We start from the raw sequence: 19,298 nt of genomic DNA on the forward strand, positions 1-19,298 counted from the left end.
AAATTGTGTAATTAACTACGGAAATGTACTCAAATTTATGTAAGGTCTTTATGCGAAGGACTTTGTTATCTCCAATAAGTTCTCCCACTCTTTGCTTTTATTCTTATTTAAGAAACGAATATTGCTCGATCGAGATTTATACGGGAAAAAACACATCACTGGGCCGACAGTGTGAAATCTCACTTTCACTGTAAGTACATCAGTCATACATAATATAATTGAAGTTACTCTTCGGAACATCGTACATTAGAATTTACTCGACTCGTCAAATTGGTGAGAACATTTATTTGCATTTGTAACGAACGTAATGTCTTAACCAGTTAACTGTGGTGCCCCCTTTTGAGAGAGCGCACCTATTACGTGCCGCGGAAATCGAGCGATGACGAGTATACTCGACAATCACAGCTAACTGGTTAGGGATGCCTTCCTCAATCCATCTATATTTCAAATTTATTTGGATTTTATTAAGGATTTTATAGTAGAATAATGTGTGGAAATGTTGGATCGAAATAATGACCTCAATTGAAATGAAAATTTTTAAAAGATATAGGACATGATTTAACATGAGAATATGTACATATAGATGGTCGTTTAATTTGCAATTCCCAAAAAATCTGTTTTCCTCGAACGCGATAAAGAAAGATACTTCAAGGCGCAAATACGTTTTCACCCAGATGCCATAAATAAAGATATTTCGCTGAACACACATGTTACTTACAGATATGTACGATAAACTAAGTTGCACGTTATGTATCATAGTGTGTCTTAGGCTTCGAAGAATAGTTAATTTATAATACAGGCGATTACATAATTCTCGCAATGGTAAGTAACTCGTAATTGTCAATAGCGCTGATGTCGTTTAAAAGCGAAAATTGCAATCTACTGCAAACATTAACAGCGAACAAATTATTATTTCAAATGCACGGAACGTATATTTCTTTCTAAAACAATTTCACTTGTAACTCCGCCATGAACGATAAGAATAAAAATATAATTTTTATCATTCACAGTGATCGACTGACCGTTCGAAGAGATGGCGGGTAGCTCTGGATCCGTCTGGGCAATTGTGGGTTACGTGATCTTTCTGAAGTCGTTGATCGACATATACAGACCCGACATCGTCGATATCGAGCACAGAGTAAAACCGATACCACCAGGATTGATTCAAAGCAACTATGACTTCGTTATACTCGGGTCTGGTTCGGCCGGCTCGGTGATAGCCAATCGTTTATCGGAAAACGGTAGATGGTCGGTGCTTGTTTTGGAGGCTGGTCCAGACGAACCAGAAATATCCGACGTACCTGCCATGATTTCGGTTGTACAGGGCAACATCAAGTACGACTGGCAATTCAGGACCGAACCCTCGAAGGACTATTGCCAGGCATTTCAGAATCACGAATGCGTGTGGCCGCGAGGCAAAGTACGATAGAACCCTTATCAACCCTCGATCTACCTTCGCTCATGGCACAAAAGATCAACCGTGAGTCTATTGGGACCCACTTCAGAGATTCGACGCAAGAAAACAATAACAAAAAGTCAGACAAACGTGTGTCTTATTCGACATTGTTTTCGAGTTATAGCGAGTTGGAAGAATTGTTTCGGAAGACTATGCCCAGTATCCGACGTTGGATCTTATATTTTAATTCTGTAAATATTTCCTGTGCTTAGAGTACCAGGTGACAGATTATTGAAAGCCGTGTTTGAAAATGGGAAATTTGTCTAGTCAACAAATGGTAGATACGAAGATCGAGTATGGGATTATTATTATAAATAATACCTTGACAAATAGAGAGAGTAAGATACAGCCAATGGTAGGATCATTCTAGGTTTATTTTTAGTCGCACGGAATGCCTATTCTGAAGGTATAGTCAGGTATGCAAGAAGAAACTCGCTATAATTTGAAAACATATTCAAACGAGACACACGTTTATATGAACTTTTCTTAATGATTGATCTGAAGTGGGTCCCACGCGCTCTATGTACTGATTACTGATAAGAACGGGTTTTTTTAGTTTGAAAAAAATATATATATTTATTCTATTGTAAACAAATTTACATACAAAAATTACGACTATTGAGTCTCATATAAAGTGGAGATTAAATGCGACCCAGAGTTGGCCTGCTGAGGGGTAACTACTCGGTACAATAAAAAGAAATAGTAACGTGATTCCCCACTAGACTCTGCCAGAATTAGAGACCTATTAAAACTAGAATTACCAATGACTTAGGTCCTCAGGTTATCTATTTCTGCAGAAGCAATACAAATGACTAATTTTTTTAAATAACAAGGAAACTCATTAACTACCAATGACTTAGGTGTAGCTATTTCTGCAGGAGCAATACAAATGACTAATTTTTTTAAATAACAAGGAAACTCATTAACTACCAATGACTTAGGTGTAGCTATTTCTGCAGGAGCAATACAAATGACTAATTTTTTTAAATAACAAGGAAACTGATTAACTACCAATGACTTAGGTGTACCTACTTCTACAAGAGCAATAAAAATGACTATTTTTTTTAAATAACAAGGAAACTCATTAACTACCAATGACTTAGGTGTAGCTATTTCTGCAGGAGCAATACAAATGACTAATTTTTTTAAATAACAAGGAAACTGATTAACTACCAATGACTTAGGTGTAGCTATTTCTGCAGAAGCAATAAAAATGGCTAATCTTTTAAAATAACAAGGAAACTTACTAATTATCAATGACTTAGGTGTACCTACTTCTACAAGAGCAATAAAAATGACTAATTTTTTTAAATAACAAGGAAACTCATTAACTACCAATGACTTAGGTGTAGCTATTTCTGCAGGAGCAATAAAAATGACTAATTTTTTTAAATAACAAGGAAACTTCCCCCAGTGGCAGACAAAGTTTTCCAATAAGAACAAAATAACAAAGTGTTCGATAAAAATTTCGTAGGTTCTCGGGGGAAGCAGCGTGTTGAACGGGATGCAGTACGTTCGTGGCAACAAGGAAGACTACAACCACTGGGCGAGTTTGGGGAATCCAGGGTGGGATTACAAGAGCGTGTTACCCTATTTCAAGAAATCCGAAGACATACGGGTCAACGAACTTCAAAATTCTCCGTACCATCAAACCGGTGGAGACCTGACCGTGGAATTTTTTAGGTATCGTACACCTATAACCGATTACATGGTAAAAGCAGGCACGGAAATCGGTTACGACATAGTGGATTACAACGGACCCGAACAGACCGGCTTCTCATTCTTATACGCCACGGTGAGGAATGGGCTGCGTTGCAGCACTGCAAAAGCTTTCCTTCGATCGGCTTCCAAGAGGAAGAATCTGCACGTCAGTATTCACTCGTTCGTGGAAAAGATTTTGGTGCGCACAGGCAAGCTACTTTCATTCGTTACTATCACTGTAATCCTTCCAGTAATAAATTATCTTCGTAATTGATTCTATGAAAAAAATAATCCTTTCGCGACGAAACACTGTAGACCCTCGCTAACGTTTGCTACTTTTTCCCTCGATATTGTTCGCGGAGCCACCCCCACCAATACCAGAAACTGCATCATCGGGGCAAACGTTGTAAACCTGATTGTTAAATGTTTATAAGCTTAACCGAACTTCCTCGAAAACGTGCAAAATTTAAAAATGAGGAAAAAGAAATACTTAATAAGCGAATGTTGAATGGGTTAAAAAGATGTGATAGAAAATAATGGACTGATGACCTCTGGTGAGTATGTTACAAGGTCTAACGTTGTTCACCAATCAGCCTTTGCAATTTTAAAGTTGAGTTGCCATACGACAGTCATGCAATTTGTAAAAAAACTATGTAGGTACTTTGATTACTGAACAATCTTGGAATATGTAGAATAAACAAACGTTGAGCAGTTCTTTCTATTTCACTCGTTTTCATCTGCAACGTGATCAAGCCTAACAGAGATACGAGTCGATTATTCTTGGAATAGTAACCTCCCTCGATAACGTTCGCGAACATTAACGAGGGACCACTGTAGTTAGGCACACCTTACATATTATCTTTTCTCGCAATTTTTTAACTATTCCCATAAAACAACGACGCGCCTAACGCAAGAATTCGAAGTCCAGTGGATAAAAATTTGCAAAACAGAGGCTGCAAAAGGACTACAACCGCGAACTTGGACGTTTGCGTTTACTTCTGTTCGATCGAACTGTAATAAAACTTCGGTCTATTATTTGTTTCATCTTTTCAATTCACAGATGGAAAGTCAAAGACCGCGTACGGTGTGCAATTCCGCGTGAGGGGACGCCTCCACAAGGTGAAGGCTAATCGCGAAATCATTCTATCGGCTGGCGCTATACAATCGCCGCAGCTGTTGATGCTGTCCGGGATCGGTCCTAAGGATCATTTGGAAGAAATGGGGATCCCCGTGGTCCACGATTCACCAGGGGTGGGTCAAAACCTTCAGGATCACGCTGGGATAGGTGGTATGACTTATTACGTGGATCCACCTGCGAGTTATAGAGGTTCGAAATCATTCACATACATCGAACAAGAAAACGTAAACGTGAAATCGGCCATGGAATTTGCCAAAAATCACACCGGGCCTCTATATTCGGTAGCATACATCGAGGCTACGGCTTTCGTTTATTCTAAGTAAGTATTTCGTGAAGTATTATGCCACAAATGCGACGCAAACACTTTTATTCTAAACATATAAAGGTTTTATATTTTTCGTTACACCTGCAGACCACCCGAATGAAATTCGCTGATAGGGCAGAGATATTGCGTGAATAGATCATGTTCAGACTCAAATGCTTGCTGCAAAAAATATTTATTACCTCAATGAATCGTTAATCTCTTTTAAAATTAAATTTTCCCTTCCTTTTTTTTTGTTTCGTATTTTTACGTCATTCTCATCTTACATTTTATATAAAATTCCATATTTATCTGATGCAAAAGGACATCATCGGTTAAAGAAACAAATATTAAATATCTTATTTTTAATAATATCAGTTGCCCTAATATGGGTACATTCCTAATTCGGGCACGTGTTCGTAAAAGAATATTGAAGAAAATATCGCAGTCTGAGTTTTTCAAAGTGATTTCTGATTTAATATAATACGTAATAAAGTAAGTGCATGAGCTTTGCGTTAGCTCGATTATTTCTTCGAATATAAATACAGTATTCCATATTACGAGCACCATGAGCCAAATATAGAAAATGAAGAGCTCAATAAAAAAAGTAATCATTTTCTAAACCGTTATTATATTTTAAATTTGATTGTTACCAGTCAAAAGAGCATAAAATTTTGCTATGAATTCATAATATTTAAGTTTTTATAAAAATTCTGCAAGCAAGTGAAACATGTGTATAAAAAAGAATATTCCATATTAGGGCAACTGACCCTAGTGTAGAGGTTTTCCCGATGAAAATCCATATTGAGACATTGGAATATTATAGAATAAATTCAACTTTCAGATTCGCGAACAAGGTGGCGAATTATCCGGACATACAGATTTTCCTGGGGGCCCAAGGCGACTCTCCGCACGCTTGTATCCCTTCCGATTGGAATTCGATCAACGGGAACAACGAACAATCCAGTCAATATTGCGAGAATGTTGGGAACAATAATGCGTACTTAATGATACCAACGTTTGTTAGACCTCGAAGCAGAGGATACATCAAGCTGCGAACGAAGAATCTAATAGATCAACCGCGTATCGTTCCCAATTATTTCAGCGATCCCTTCGATCTCGAAGTCGGGGTAAACGAATCAAATTACTCATAGAAAGATATAAAAAAATGCCCAAATTATTATACTAATACGGACGCCAAAAAGTGTTCGAAAGTACATGCTAAGAACTTTTTATTCTTTCGATGACTTCGATCGACTCCTGAAATTTACATTTACTAGAATCAACGTAAAATATACAGGGTGTTCACGCTAAAGTCGCAATATTTCAATAACTATTGATGACACAAAAAAATTGTTTATATGAAAATTGCAGGATAAATCCGCTGAAAATCAATAAATTTCCAAGCGTTATATCTTGAAAACTAATAAAAATCGGGTGAAAAAATTGCAGGTTAATGAATTCGTCTTGAGAAACACTATCGCATGATCCAAAAATATATATATAGTTCCATTTAAAAAACGAAACTTCACCATCGTATCTTTGAAATTAATGGTATAAACAAAATTTTCGCTTACGCCAAAATAAAGATTCTATTTTATCCTGCAATTTTCATACAAACAATTTTTTCGTATTATCAATAGTTATTGAAATATCGCGACTGTCACACTTTAGCGTGGACACTCTAGAGCAGTAATATTTCGTTCCCTTTTCTGGCGTATGAAAATCAATCAAAATATACGAAAGAAGTTGCAATATACTTAAGACGCACGAAATTTTAATTAATACAGTTAGAAGGTGCGAGAATCGTTCACGAATTGAGTAAAACACCATCGATGAGGAAACTGAACGCTCGACCGGCGTGTGATCCAAGATGTTCGTCGTACGAGTGCCCATCGGTTGACTATTGGCGATGTCTAGCTAGGAATTACACGATGACGATTTATCATCCAGTCGGGACGTGCAAGATGGGTCCCGAAATCGACCCACTGGCTGTGGTAGATGACAGATTAAAGGTTCGTGGAATCGATAGACTGCGAGTGATCGATGCTTCGATCATGCCGACAATCTCTACGGGTAACACGAACGCACCGACGATCATGATCGCTGAAAAAGGGGCTGATATGATCAAGGAAGATTGGAAAGATATATGATATAATATATGACAAGATGAAATAATTAATTTTATGATATGAATGTATTTGACAATATATAACTATGGTAATACTACTGTTTTGTTCACTAAGAGTACCATTGGAAATAGGCGGTGGAATAAAAAAACAATTTGAACGAAATAACTTTTAACTAACAATAAGCTTTATTAGAAACATTTGGAAGGCGCGTCTGCACGGTTTGAAAGAAACATTAGTGACGAAAAATTCGTCCCGTATCCTCTTGCCCTTGTATTTTGTCTAAACAAGCCAAGGAAGGGGCACAGCTGCACCCTCTTGACTTGTATCTCGAAACGCGAAACGCAACACACGCGTCGATGGTTTTTGTCACGGAAAGAAAACTTTCTCTTTTGGAAGAGAAAAACCAACAAGTATAGTCCGGGCCACAATATAGCGAGGTCGTAAACTCGAGTAAGTGTCTGTTCGTTCCGTGGTCGAGTGTTGCTCGTTCGGAAATTGTAAGTTTGCACGTGGTGTGCCGGCTAGATACAACTCGAAGGACCACCTTCTCGTATTTGGTGTTTATTTATTCCAACAAGAGATACAGTGACGTTTCCAATTATAATTTTGTTGTTAATCTGCCAAAGTCTTCCGATGCTCTTCTTATACACTAAAATTGCCGATGAGGCGTAACGAAACTGACCAATCAGCCAACGTCTCTGGTCGGGGTACAAACTGGACCCCGAGAATGGATATTTCCCAACACCCGACCGGGGACCGTGCCCATGTACTATACAGCGATGACTTGATGGCTAGGCACGCCGATTGGCCGAAGCTTAATAGCGACGCCTGCTCTCACACGCATTTCCATTATTGACTGAGTCGCTCACGACTACAATTCCATCGCGTAATAAAGGACACGAACGAAACGTACAGGAACAGAGTAGAATAGGACAATCAAAATACTAGCCATGAATAGAACGAAAGTGTATCTCTTGTGGTCATGGAGACTCTACTACTATGTAGCGTGAATAAGGCGGCGCGTAGGCCTTCTCTCCTTGCCCTTGCCCCGTTTAGTTCGGGGGCGCCTAGCCAACAAATCATCGTTGTATAGTACCAAGACCGTTAATCGACCGCGCGACTAGGTGGAAGGTTTATGACACGTCAATCGCTATTGAGAACGATGGAGCAGGGCCCTGGTACGAGTTCCTAATTGCTTCAATTTTTGTAATGATTCTTTAGGGCCCTGACTCTTCGTTTAGCTGTAACTATTAACAAGCGAATTGAAATTAGCCTGTTAGCGACGGCTTATTTTTAAGGGACGTCGAGGGCAATTAGCTCGACGATATTTCGTTTTCGAACGATTTATGATAGGGGCTTAGCCTGCGTGGGGCCCAAGAGGGATGGTTGCAAGGACACAATCCAGATGCCTGTCGATGGCTGGTGACTCGAAGTCACGCAGCTATCGGGCGTCATAGGATTGAAGGCAAGCGACCCGGCGTTGTCTTGCTTTAAAGAATAGGAACTCTGTTCCTTGAGGATCTGGCCACGGAGTGGGGAAGGCAAGGGTGCCTTCTGGTAAGAGGACTAAGCTTGACCTCTTGGCACTTACCCTAGAACCGGCACCGAGTAGAGTTGTTCTTTCAAAGGACAATGTTAAGTCCTAGAGGGGTTTACTGACCCAAGAGCGTACAGCATATGCTATACACCGTTGGAAAGGTCTCGCCAAGGCGAATCGACTGATACCATTTTTAACTTCGATATCAGATGGGATAATGTCGAAAAATGGCCTCAAAGTTCGAGATTTTGCGGTTTTGAACAAAAGAAACCGGTAGTAAAAGCCCATCCGGCCCGAGGGACCTCGGGTAGGCACCTGAGGAAAAACCGAGAGGTGTAAGCGATACTCTAGCAGATTGGGACGGCAAATGTGCCCCACCACCTTCATTTCAGTGCCGTGTTGGGCCTGCGTTTGCCGCATGGGCCCCGTTCCAAATGCCCAGGGCGAAATCCCCAATGGATCAGTTGTTTTTCAAACCCCTCTAGGACTTAACATTGTCCTTTCTAACAAGCTGTCCTCAAAAATAGCGATATTCACAAGCGACCGTATCGTAAACCTCGCCGAGTTTCTGACAGTGTCAGTTTACACGTTTCAGCTCCCGAAACAAGTGAATTGACAGAAATACGAGCAGTTAAGGGCCTTAAATCATAGTCAGGACCGTACGCAGAAATGTTTTATCTAGTGTCGCCTTTTTTAGAAAACCATTTTTAGAGGTATCGTAACAGGTAAGGGTCTTACTCAAGTCTTTAATATCGTAATTTACCTGCTTATAATATATGCACGTAGAAAATGAAAAAAGATAGTGCAATTGCGGACATAGGCACCCTTAAGCAAGATGTCATGTACCCCTAAGTACCCTAAGTGCCGCAGCAGGAGTCGGTCCCAACCCTCAAGAGTTTAGTTTACGACCTCGCTATATCATGCCCCGAACTATACCTTCACACAAAATTGATGGAAAGTAATTGTATTAATGTCTTATTGTTAAAATTGTTACGTGAAGTATCGTCAAATAAGGAATTACGATTATATTATGCAGTTTATCATACCTGTAAAACGTGATGAATCATGCTTCTATGACGTAATAAAGACACTTAAACGAACAATAACAGTGGAAAAACATTTGTGTAAACGTGAACGTACTATTTCGTTACGAACATTTGCCTTCTTAAACGGAAGTTTTGTGATCCGGGGTTCAGTTGTTTCTAGCTGCTTCTACTCGAGATCGCGTAGGTTTCCCGATTTTTCAAGATTTACAAATGCACGGTACGTAAAGATTTTTCTTTTACTGATTTCAAATTGAAGTTATAAATGTGAATTACGAAAACGATACATTTTATAATTAACAATCAAAGGACAATGTTAAGTCATAGAGGGGTTTACTGACCCAAGAGCGTACAGCATATGCTATACACCGTTGGAAAGGTCTTGCCAAGGCGAATCGACTGATACCATTTTTAACTTCGATATCAGATGGGATAATGTCGAAAAATGGCCTCAAAGTTCGAGATTTTGCGGTTTTGAACAAAAGAAACCGGTAGTAAAAGCCCATCCGGCCCGAGGGACCTCGGGTAGGCACCTGAGGAAAAACCGAGAGGTGTAAGCGATACTCTAGCAGATTGGGACGGCAAATGTGCCCCACCACCTTCATTTCAGTGCCGTGTTGGGCCTGAGTTTGCCGCATGGGCCCCGTTCCAAATGCCCAGGGCGAAATCCCCAATGGATCAGTTGTTTTTCATGAACATAATATATTCATGGTAGACAATTCGCAGGTATAAGTTGGGAATGTGCAGATTAGTATTCAGACTAATGCGTCACTTACAATAGTGAATGGAGTGACATTTTATTGATTGTACGAAACATAATGATGTGAATACTGAATACTAACCTGCATATTCCCAACTCATACCTACGAATCGTCTATCATGAATATATTATGTTCATGAAAAACAACTGATCCATTGGCGATTTCGCCCTGGGCATTTGGAACGGGGCCCATGCGACAAACGCAGGCCCAACACGGCACTGCAATGAAGGTGGTGGGGCACATTTGCCGTCCCAATCTGCTAGAGTATCGCTTACACCCCTCGGTTTTTCCTCAGGTGCCTACCCGAGGTCCCTCTGGACGGATGGGCTTTTACTACCGGTTTCTTTTGTTCAAAACCGCAAAATCTCGAACTTTGAGGTCATTTTTCGACATTATCCCATCTGATATCGAAGTTAAAAATGGTATCAGTCGATTCGCCTTGGCGAGACCTTTCCAACGGTGTATAGCATATGCTGTACGCTCTTGGGTCAGTAAACCCCTCTATGACTTAACATTGTCCTTTTAGTGAGTTCGAGTTTGTTGAAACAAACACATTATGGTACTATTTTTTTAAATTTGTATACAAGTATATGACTGATAAATATGATTCGTGGCGTGTTCAGGTGACGAATAAGTGATTCAAGTATGAAAGGTGACCTCGCCTTTTTTTTGAGAAATAGTATTCCTTATTAACAGTTTGGCCTGGCGGAAGGAATTCATGGTGCACCACACCACGATAATCGAAAAAAACTGTTAACATGACTTTGATTTTTGAACGACTTTGGCGCGATTTTTTCGGTCTTTCTTCACCTTTAGCACGATATTCGCTCGATTGGTCAGCTGTTCCCGTGTCGTAGGCATAGATCCAAGTCTCATCTTCCGTAATGATGCGTTTCACGACTGGTTAATAGTCGGAAATCATCTCTTTACAGATGTTAATACGACGCTTTTTTTCGAACAAATTCAGTGCTTTCGGTACCAATCGGGACTTGACACGTTTCAAGGCCAAAACATCTTTCAAAATGGTATTCACTGACCCTTTTGAAATGCCAACAGTGTCTGAAAGGTCTCTTATTGTCAGTCGACGATTTTGTAGCACTAGTTTTTTTATTTCATCGACATGGCTTTGATCAGTAGACATTGATGACAATCCTTGGCGCTCTTTGTCTTCAACGCTTTCTCGACCATCTTGGAACTCTTTGTACCACTTATAAACATGTTTTTTCAACACAGCCTGGGCGCCGAAGGCTTTTCGCAACATTTCCAAAGTATCCGCAGCAGAATATTCATTCCGCAAACAAAACTTAATTGCAAACTCTTTCGTCAACAAAAATATTCATTATGAAAATCCCCAAATGCATTTTTACTGTTGTGGATAAACAAGCGTATCTCAAAAACAACTGAAGATAATGACGTGAAATATGTAGTAGATAACAGTAATAGAGCTAAGAAGCTACACAAAAAAGTTTATCAGTTTGGGTAAAGCCACGAAGTTTAAAATGAAAAGTCATCTTACTTTTTGGACACAGTAGTATATATTGAAGAAAGTTTGAAGAAAAGCACTCAGTCTGTTAAAGACGTCGTCGTTGTCATAATTGCAGTCTGTTAAAGACGTCGTAATATTAACCTACGTGTGGCTACACACCCACACCCACGAATAAACATTTAATAATTGCGGAGTAGATCGTGGCGTTTTTATTTTAACTACCAGCCCCCTCACTTTAATATATCAAGATCTAATTCAATACCTTTCTTGCACATATGCACGACAAACAAAAAGACGAGACTCTCTTAATCTATCAAGTTGTATTTACAGAAAATGTTAATTACAGTCTTTGTTATCTTTATTACGTAACAAACACAGTTCATATAAATACGTATACAGCACCTCTGTCGAGTTTTACACAGAAAGTAACGACACACTGAATCAAACAGGCAGTGTGAATTCTGACTTTAAATGTAAGTACATATATCGTTCATAATAAAAGCAATTAAAATTGGTTTCTTAGGACAAAACATGTTGCATTAGTATTTATAACGAACTTCTGCTGGACCGTAGTGATTCTCTCCTCAACTTATATCGTGGCCATTTTTCATCAATTTTTTTTCTCGCTCCTTTCCATCGTTCCAAACTATTGGATAGAAAGTTCACATGGTTTTTCCCCAAATTACTTCGACGCTTAGTTTTATCACAAATTAATAATTAAAATAAAAGTGTTACTTTCAATTTCATCGATTTATTTCTATAACGCCATATTTCCTTATAGAAGTCTGAAAGACCTAATATTTAGGATTTCGAGGGTTCAAAGGGTAAGTTTACGAGGAAAACAAGTTCCTTCAGATATGACAGACGAAAAATTCATTTTGGACAATGTGTTAATTTCTTTTAGAAATATAATTTACGTCTTCGACTGTTCACAGCGATTCGTTGAACACCAGAAACAATGCCAGACAGCGCTAGACAGACCCTGCGTCGAGTGGGGTCGTCTTTCGTGCCTTCGATACTTTCCGTGGTCGCTCTGAAGTTGCTCTTCCAGATCTACAGGCCCGATATCGTCGATAGCGAGAACAGAGTCAAACCGATATCTCCATCCGACATTCAAAGCAGCTATGACTTTATTATAATCGGGGCTGGCTCGGCTGGATCGGTGTTAGCTAATCGTTTAACGGAAAACAGTAGTTGGTCGGTACTTCTGTTGGAGGCTGGACCAGATGAACCGGAAATAACGGATATACCCGCCCTCAATCCGATTCTACAAGTCAGCCCGTACAGTTGGAACTTCAAAACAGAACCCTCGGATAAGTACTGTTTAGGTACACCTGATCGTAGATGCATATGGCCACGTGGCAAGGTACAGTAAATCAGGCTCGAAAACAATTATAATTTTCTATCTTTTTTTTTTATCAATAGGCAATTATAATTTAATAAATTTTTTTTATCGATCACACTGACGCTCTAATAAAATAGACTAGCTTTCCACCGGTATACATACGAGCATTAAATTGATTTTCAATAGCAAAATTCGATATTAAATATTTTCAATCACGATAATATAAAATAAATTTTTTTCTAGTATTTAGTAATTTCCTTTGCGAGGATATATTTAATAATTCAAATTTTTTTTATCAATAGGCAATTACACTGACACTCTAATAAAATAGACTAGCTTTCCACCGGTATACATACGAGCATTAAACTCATTTTCAATAGAAAATTTATTCAATATTAAATATTTTCAACCACGATAATATAAAATAAATTTGTTTCTAGTATTTAATAATTTCTTTTGCGAGAATATATTTAATAATTCAAATTTTTTTTATCAATAGGCAATTACACTGACGCTCTAATAAAATAGGCTAGCTTTCGACCGGTATACATACGAGCATTAAACTCATTTTCAATAGAAAATTTATTCAATATTAAATATTTTCAACCACGATAATATAAAATAAATTTGTTTCTAGTATTTAATAATTTCTTTTGCGAGAATATATTTAATAATGCAAATTTTTTTTATCAATAGGCAATTACACTGACGCTGTAATAAAATAGACTAGCTTTCGACCGGTATACATACGAGCATTAAACTCATTTTCAATAGCAAATTTATTCGATATTAAATATTTTCAACCACGGTAATATAAAATAAATTTTTTTCTAGTATTTAGTAATTTCCTTTGCGAGGATATATTTAACAATTAAAATTGTTTCATGTTTAATAGTTTATTGTAACAGCGGTGTAACTTTAATATAGATTTTAAAAAACTGACCAAATAATAGAAAAAACTGATCAAAAGTTAAATATTTTCAACCACAATATTAAATCTAAAATAAATCTGTTCTATTATTTTATAATTTCTTTTACGAGTTTACATGTAATAATTTAAATTATTTCAGATTTAATAGTTTATTGTAAAAGCGGTGTAACTTGAATATAGATTTAAAAAAACTGATCAAATAATAGAAAAAACTGATCAAAATTGTACTATTATTTCTTTTACGAGTTTATATGTAATAATTTTAATTATTTCAGGTTTAATAGTTTATTGAGAAAGTTGTGTATATTTGTCAATTTTGACACAAGTGGATAACTATCGTTCGCGAGATTAAATTTAATTAAAGACGAACCGAATCAACTATTATTATTGAAGTATTTTGATGCTTGCTAGGCTCTCGGGGGAAGCAGCATGTTGAATGCGATAATGTACATTCGTGGAAACAAGGAAGACTACAACATTTGGGAGAGTATGGGTAATCCTGGATGGAGTTACAAAGACGTGTTGCCCTATTTCAAAAAGTCTGAAGACATCAGGGTCGCCCCATTGCAATATCCTGCTTATCACCATACCGGCGGTCATCAGACCGTAGAATTTCCTAGATACAGATCACCTGTAAGCGACTACTTGATAAAAGCAGGCCAGGAGATAGGTTACGAAGTGAACGATCCGAACGGACCCATTCAAACCGGAATTACACCCACATATGCCACGTTGAGGGATGGACTGCGTTGCAGCACCGCAAAGGGTTTCCTTCGATCGGCTTCCAAGAGGAAGAATCTGCACGTCAGTATTCTCACGTTCGTGGAAAAGATTTTGGTGCGCACAGGCAAGCTACTTTCATTCGTTACTATCACTGTAATCCTTCCAATAACAAAGTATCTTCATAATTGATTCTATGAAAAAAATAATCCTTTCGCGACGAAACACAGAAGACCCTCGCTAACGTTCGCTACTTTTTCCCTCGATATTGTTCGCGGCGCCACCCCCACCAATACCAGAAACTGCATTAACGGAGTAAACGTTGTAAATCTGGTTGTTAAATGTTCATAAGCTTGATCAAACTTCCTCGAAAACGTGCAAAGTTTAAAAATGAGGAAAAAGAAATACTTAATAAGCGAATGTCGAATGGGTTAAAAAGATGTGATAGAAAATAATGGTCTGATGACCTCTGGTGAATATCTTACAAGGTCTAACGTTATTCACAAATCAGCCTTTTCAATTTTAAGGTTGAGTTGCCATACGACAGTCGCACAGTGGGGCCATTGCATGCCACACGCGGCAAAAAGTGGTTTTATACAAATATACCCACAATGAAATAATGGGACACATGGGCCATTATTTAGTGTGATTTTTTTTGTCATTTGTCGATTTTTGATACGACTACATGATTTTGAAACGTTCAATCTTAAAATCATCGTTTATTGTTGCTTTGATTCTTCAAAGTAAATGATGAGTAATTGAATTAAATGTACTTAGTACGTATTTAAATTACACCAAAGTACACTTTTATATCTCCAACATTTTTTGAGTTATAACTAATTGAACATGTTCAGTTTTCATTTTATTTTTTAATAATGAATGCAGTGTGATTCAGTGTTCGTTTTAGTTGCTTTTTGTAGAGTGAAGCCTTACCTTTTTTTTTTAAAAAAAATTAGCTGCTACTAGCTGCTACTGCGAAAAATATAAAGATGATCAACTGAACATGTTCAATTAGTGATAACTCAAAAAATGTTGGAGATATAAAAGTGTACTTTGGTGCAATTTAAATACGTACTAAGTACATTTAATTCAATTACTCATCATTTACTTTGAAGAATCAAAGCAACAATAAACGATGATTTTAAGATTGAACGTTTCAAAATCATGTAGTCGTATCAAAAATCGACAAATGATAAAAAAAATCACACTAAATCATGGCCCATGTGTCCCATTAACTATTAGTGAATCATTATTTCATTGTGGGTATGTTTGTATAAAACCACATTTAGCCGCGTTTGGCATGCAATGGCCCCACTGTGAGTCGTGCAATTTGTAAAAAAACTATGTAGGTACTTTGATTACCGAACGATCTTGGAATATGTCGAATAAACAAGCGTTGAGCAGTTCTTTCTATTTCACTCGTTCTCATCTGCAACGTGATCAAGCCTAACAGAGATACGAGTCGATTATTCTTGGAATAGTAACCTCCCTCGATATCGTTCGCGAACATTAACGAGGGACGACTGTAGTTAGGCACACCCTACATATTATCTTTTCTCGCAATTTTTTAACTATTCCCATAAAACGACGACGCGCCTAACGCAAGAATTCGATGTCCAGTGGATAAAAATTTGCAAAACAGAGGCTGCAAAAGGACTACAACCGCGAACTTGGACGTTTACGTTTACTTCTGTTCGATCGAACTGCAATAAAACTTCGATCTATTATTTGTTTCATCTTTTCAATTCACAGATGGAAAGTCAAAGACCGCGTACGGTGTGCGATTCCGCGTGGATGGACGTCTCTTCGAGGTTAAGGCCAATCGCGAGGTCATTCTATCGGCTGGCGCTGTGCAATCGCCGCAACTGTTGATGTTGTCAGGAATCGGTCCTAAGGATCATCTGACAGAAATGGGGATCCCCGTGGTCCACGATTCACCAGGGGTGGGTAAAAATCTTCAGGACCACGCTGGGATAGGTGATATGACTTACTTCGTGGATGCTCCTGCGGATTACAGTGGCTCGAAACCATTCACATACCTTTTGCCGGAAGCTTTCGACCTGCCATCGGTTTCCGATTTCTTTTTAAATCGAGATGGACCTCTGTACTCGTTGATGATATCGGAGAACACGGCTTTTTTTAATACCAAGTGAGTACTTTCCACGTAACATTTATCGTTCGTCATTCGTACACCATAGTAGTGTATTTATTTGTATCAAGCAAATGAAAAAACTTGGGGAAATAAATGTTTATTCATTCCCTTACAGGAAACTAGGGTGAATTTTCAAAAATCCAGTCGAGTAATGTTTGTACAATTTTTATCAGAAATTACGAGCCATTTTGACCACTTCCGGTAGTTCTAGTGCTAATAAACGTTCACGCTGAGATTTCATACTGAATAAATATTGCTTTCAGATACGCAAACAAGTCGGCGGATTATCCTGACATACAGATTTTCCTCTCGCCCGCTGGTGATATTCCGCACGGTTGTCCCGAGGCGTATCGGAGTATGAATAGAACTGAACCTTCATGTGTAGAACTCCTGACTCACTATTCGTATTGGATCATACCGCTCAATCTAAGACCTCGAAGCAGAGGATACATCAAGCTACGCTCGAAGGATCCGCAAGAATATCCGGCCATCGTTCCTAATTACTTCGACGATCCCCATGATCTCGATATCTTGGTAAAATAATCCGACTAATTAAATAATTATAGAAAGATACGGAGAAGATATTCGAAGTAGCGTATGCGTCACGTAAATTGATTAAATTTATAGCTAACATATTAATCACATTCACTTTTAAGATTGCATAGAATTATTTTAATCAAAAGCTATCCTAATTACGACTGCTGACTGTTCGACAGAAATGAAAAAATTTATTCGACAGCTATTGCAATATTGTCCAAATTAGAAAATATAGACTATCCGAATTACAGACATTGATAATCATTGACACATGTTTGCTGAGATATTTGTTGTTCACCGAATAAATTCAATTTATTCGTTTAATTAACTAGAATCTAACTCGAATGTTGTTTCTGTCTTTTTGTTGGCATAACGAATTAATTAACACTAGATTTACGAAAGCCGTCAATTTGACGGATGTCAGATTCCATATTTAAAATTGCAGAACACGTAAATATTATTTTTTAATAACTTATGTTGAATTTGATGGCATGAATACATATTCTAATTAAAAGAAAAATCGTATTTTAAGGTAATCCTCAACATGAAAAATATCAATAAATATACGTGCGATCAATGCCCGTAAATCTGGTGTTCAAACGCGTGAAAGATCTTGGAATTGATTCTTCAAAGAATTTCTAGGAAATTGCATGTTGAAGGATGTTTGAAAACGCAATGAAATTTTAATCAATTCAGGTAGAAGGCGCGAAAATTGTTCACGAAATGAGGAACACCCCAACGTTGAAGAAACTGAACGCTCGACTAAGATGCGACCCACAGTGTAGTTCGAAGCACCAGTGTGCGTCGGATGACTATTGGCGATGTCTAGCTAGGATGTACACGATGACGATTTATCATCCATCCGGGACGTGCAAAATGGGACCCAAGAACGACACAATGGCTGTGGTCGATCCCAGGCTAAGGCTTTACGGAGTTGATAAACTACGAGTGATCGACACTTCGATCATGCCGAAGCTCGTTTCGGGGAACACGAACGCACCGACGATCATGATCGCTGAAAAGGCTGCTGACATGATCAAGGAAGACTTGAAGGACTATAAATAAGGCTTTTCCACCTTTTGAACGAGATAAGACAACGAGAAAGTAGATAAGAATCGTAGTAATAACAATGGCAATTCTGATATTAAAATAACAATAATTTTGACGTTTTCCAAAACTTTAGAAAATATAAATAATCTTATAAATGCTCTGCATCAAATTTCGACTGTGTAACTGAATTTTTCAAGATAATACAAAATTATAATGATATAATGTCTCGTTTATTCGTTCCTGAACGCCTTTCGACTTGGCCTGCCATGCGCGCATAGATAGCTGCCAGGTTGCCTGTATTTAGGCGCTTCTGACCGAAATTTTGGAATGGTAGAGGAGATCTGAAGATCAATCTAATTTTCTTAAATGGAATGCTATATTTTTTTCTTCAGATATCGCTTCATAGCGCTTCTATCGCTTCTATATCGCTTTATATCCCAGGAATGGTTTATGGGGAAATCGAGAAAACTGGTACAGTAGCGTTCGGATTATCCGGCACCTGATTATCCGAATAACTATAATATAAGGTAGTTAAATTTTTTGATGAAAGTAAAAAATTTCAAATCGTTCTGAAAAAATTATTTTCGGTTGCGAGGGCCAATTACAATCATTTTTCGTGCGTAAATATACCCCCAAAATCCTACGCATTTTCGAGAAAAAAATTCGAAAAAGTGTGAAATTTTTCGACAAAATTAAAAAGTTTCCAATCGTTCTAAAAAAATTATTTTTGGTTCCAGGGGTCAATTACAATCATTTTTGGTCAATAGAAATACCCCCGAAATCGTACCCGCTTTCAAGAAAAAAATTACTAACCGAAAATATAATGCGAAGCCAGAAATAGTTCCCTGAAATTTCATTTATATCTTTAAAATATCGTATCTCCAGAACGGATTGGACGATTTTAATGTTTCAAAACGCAGACAACGCGTATTTTGATGAAGAATATGTAGAAACTCCAAAAATATTCGAAAAGTTACTCCTTAACCCTGTAAAGTGAGCAAAACCCCA

The 19,298-nt window shown here is 37.9% G+C and overlaps 2 protein-coding genes across 5 annotated transcripts in view; one reads left to right on the top strand and one right to left on the bottom strand.

Annotated features, from left to right (window-relative positions):
• LOC122400222 (flotillin-2) overlaps positions 1 to 19,298 on the bottom strand; it is a 168,353-nt gene that overhangs the window by 54,545 nt on the left and 94,510 nt on the right. The window lies entirely within an intron of this gene.
• Positions 1,019 to 18,507, top strand: LOC122400202 (glucose dehydrogenase [FAD, quinone]-like). Of its 3 annotated transcripts, none has more exons than XM_043401540.1 (6): positions 9,421 to 9,528; positions 12,491 to 12,921; positions 14,243 to 14,678; positions 16,304 to 16,700; positions 16,967 to 17,237; positions 17,937 to 18,507. In XM_043401540.1, exons 2-6 carry the CDS (start codon positions 12,514 to 12,516, stop codon positions 18,303 to 18,305), a joined length of 1,881 nt encoding a protein of 626 aa, XP_043257475.1. In that variant the 5' UTR covers positions 9,421 to 9,528; positions 12,491 to 12,513; the 3' UTR covers positions 18,306 to 18,507. The 3 variants fall into 3 exon arrangements, with proteins under 3 accessions (XP_043257477.1, XP_043257475.1, XP_043257476.1); XM_043401541.1 differs by lacking the exon at positions 9,421 to 9,528 and adding an exon at positions 11,964 to 12,028; XM_043401542.1 differs by lacking the exons at positions 9,421 to 9,528; positions 12,491 to 12,921; positions 14,243 to 14,678 and adding exons at positions 1,019 to 1,420; positions 2,931 to 3,366.

The sequence above is a fragment of the Colletes gigas genome, unplaced genomic scaffold (assembly GCF_013123115.1).
Source record: "Colletes gigas isolate AHSC1104 unplaced genomic scaffold, ASM1312311v1 Colletes_gigas_Sc00016, whole genome shotgun sequence".
In the NCBI taxonomy this organism is placed as follows: domain Eukaryota; kingdom Metazoa; phylum Arthropoda; class Insecta; order Hymenoptera; family Colletidae; genus Colletes; species Colletes gigas.

Excerpts from the sequence above, each read along its gene's own strand:
- LOC122400202 (XM_043401540.1), top strand. The coding sequence starts at position 12,514 with ATGCCAGACAGCGCTAGACAGACCCTGCGTCGAGTGGGGTCGTCTTTC. Across the intron at positions 14,679-16,303 it reads AAAGATTTTGGTGCGCACAG|ATGGAAAGTCAAAGACCGCG; the intron begins GCAAGCTACTTT and ends TTCAATTCACAG. Across the intron at positions 17,238-17,936 it reads CCCATGATCTCGATATCTTG|GTAGAAGGCGCGAAAATTGT; the intron begins GTAAAATAATCC and ends TAATCAATTCAG.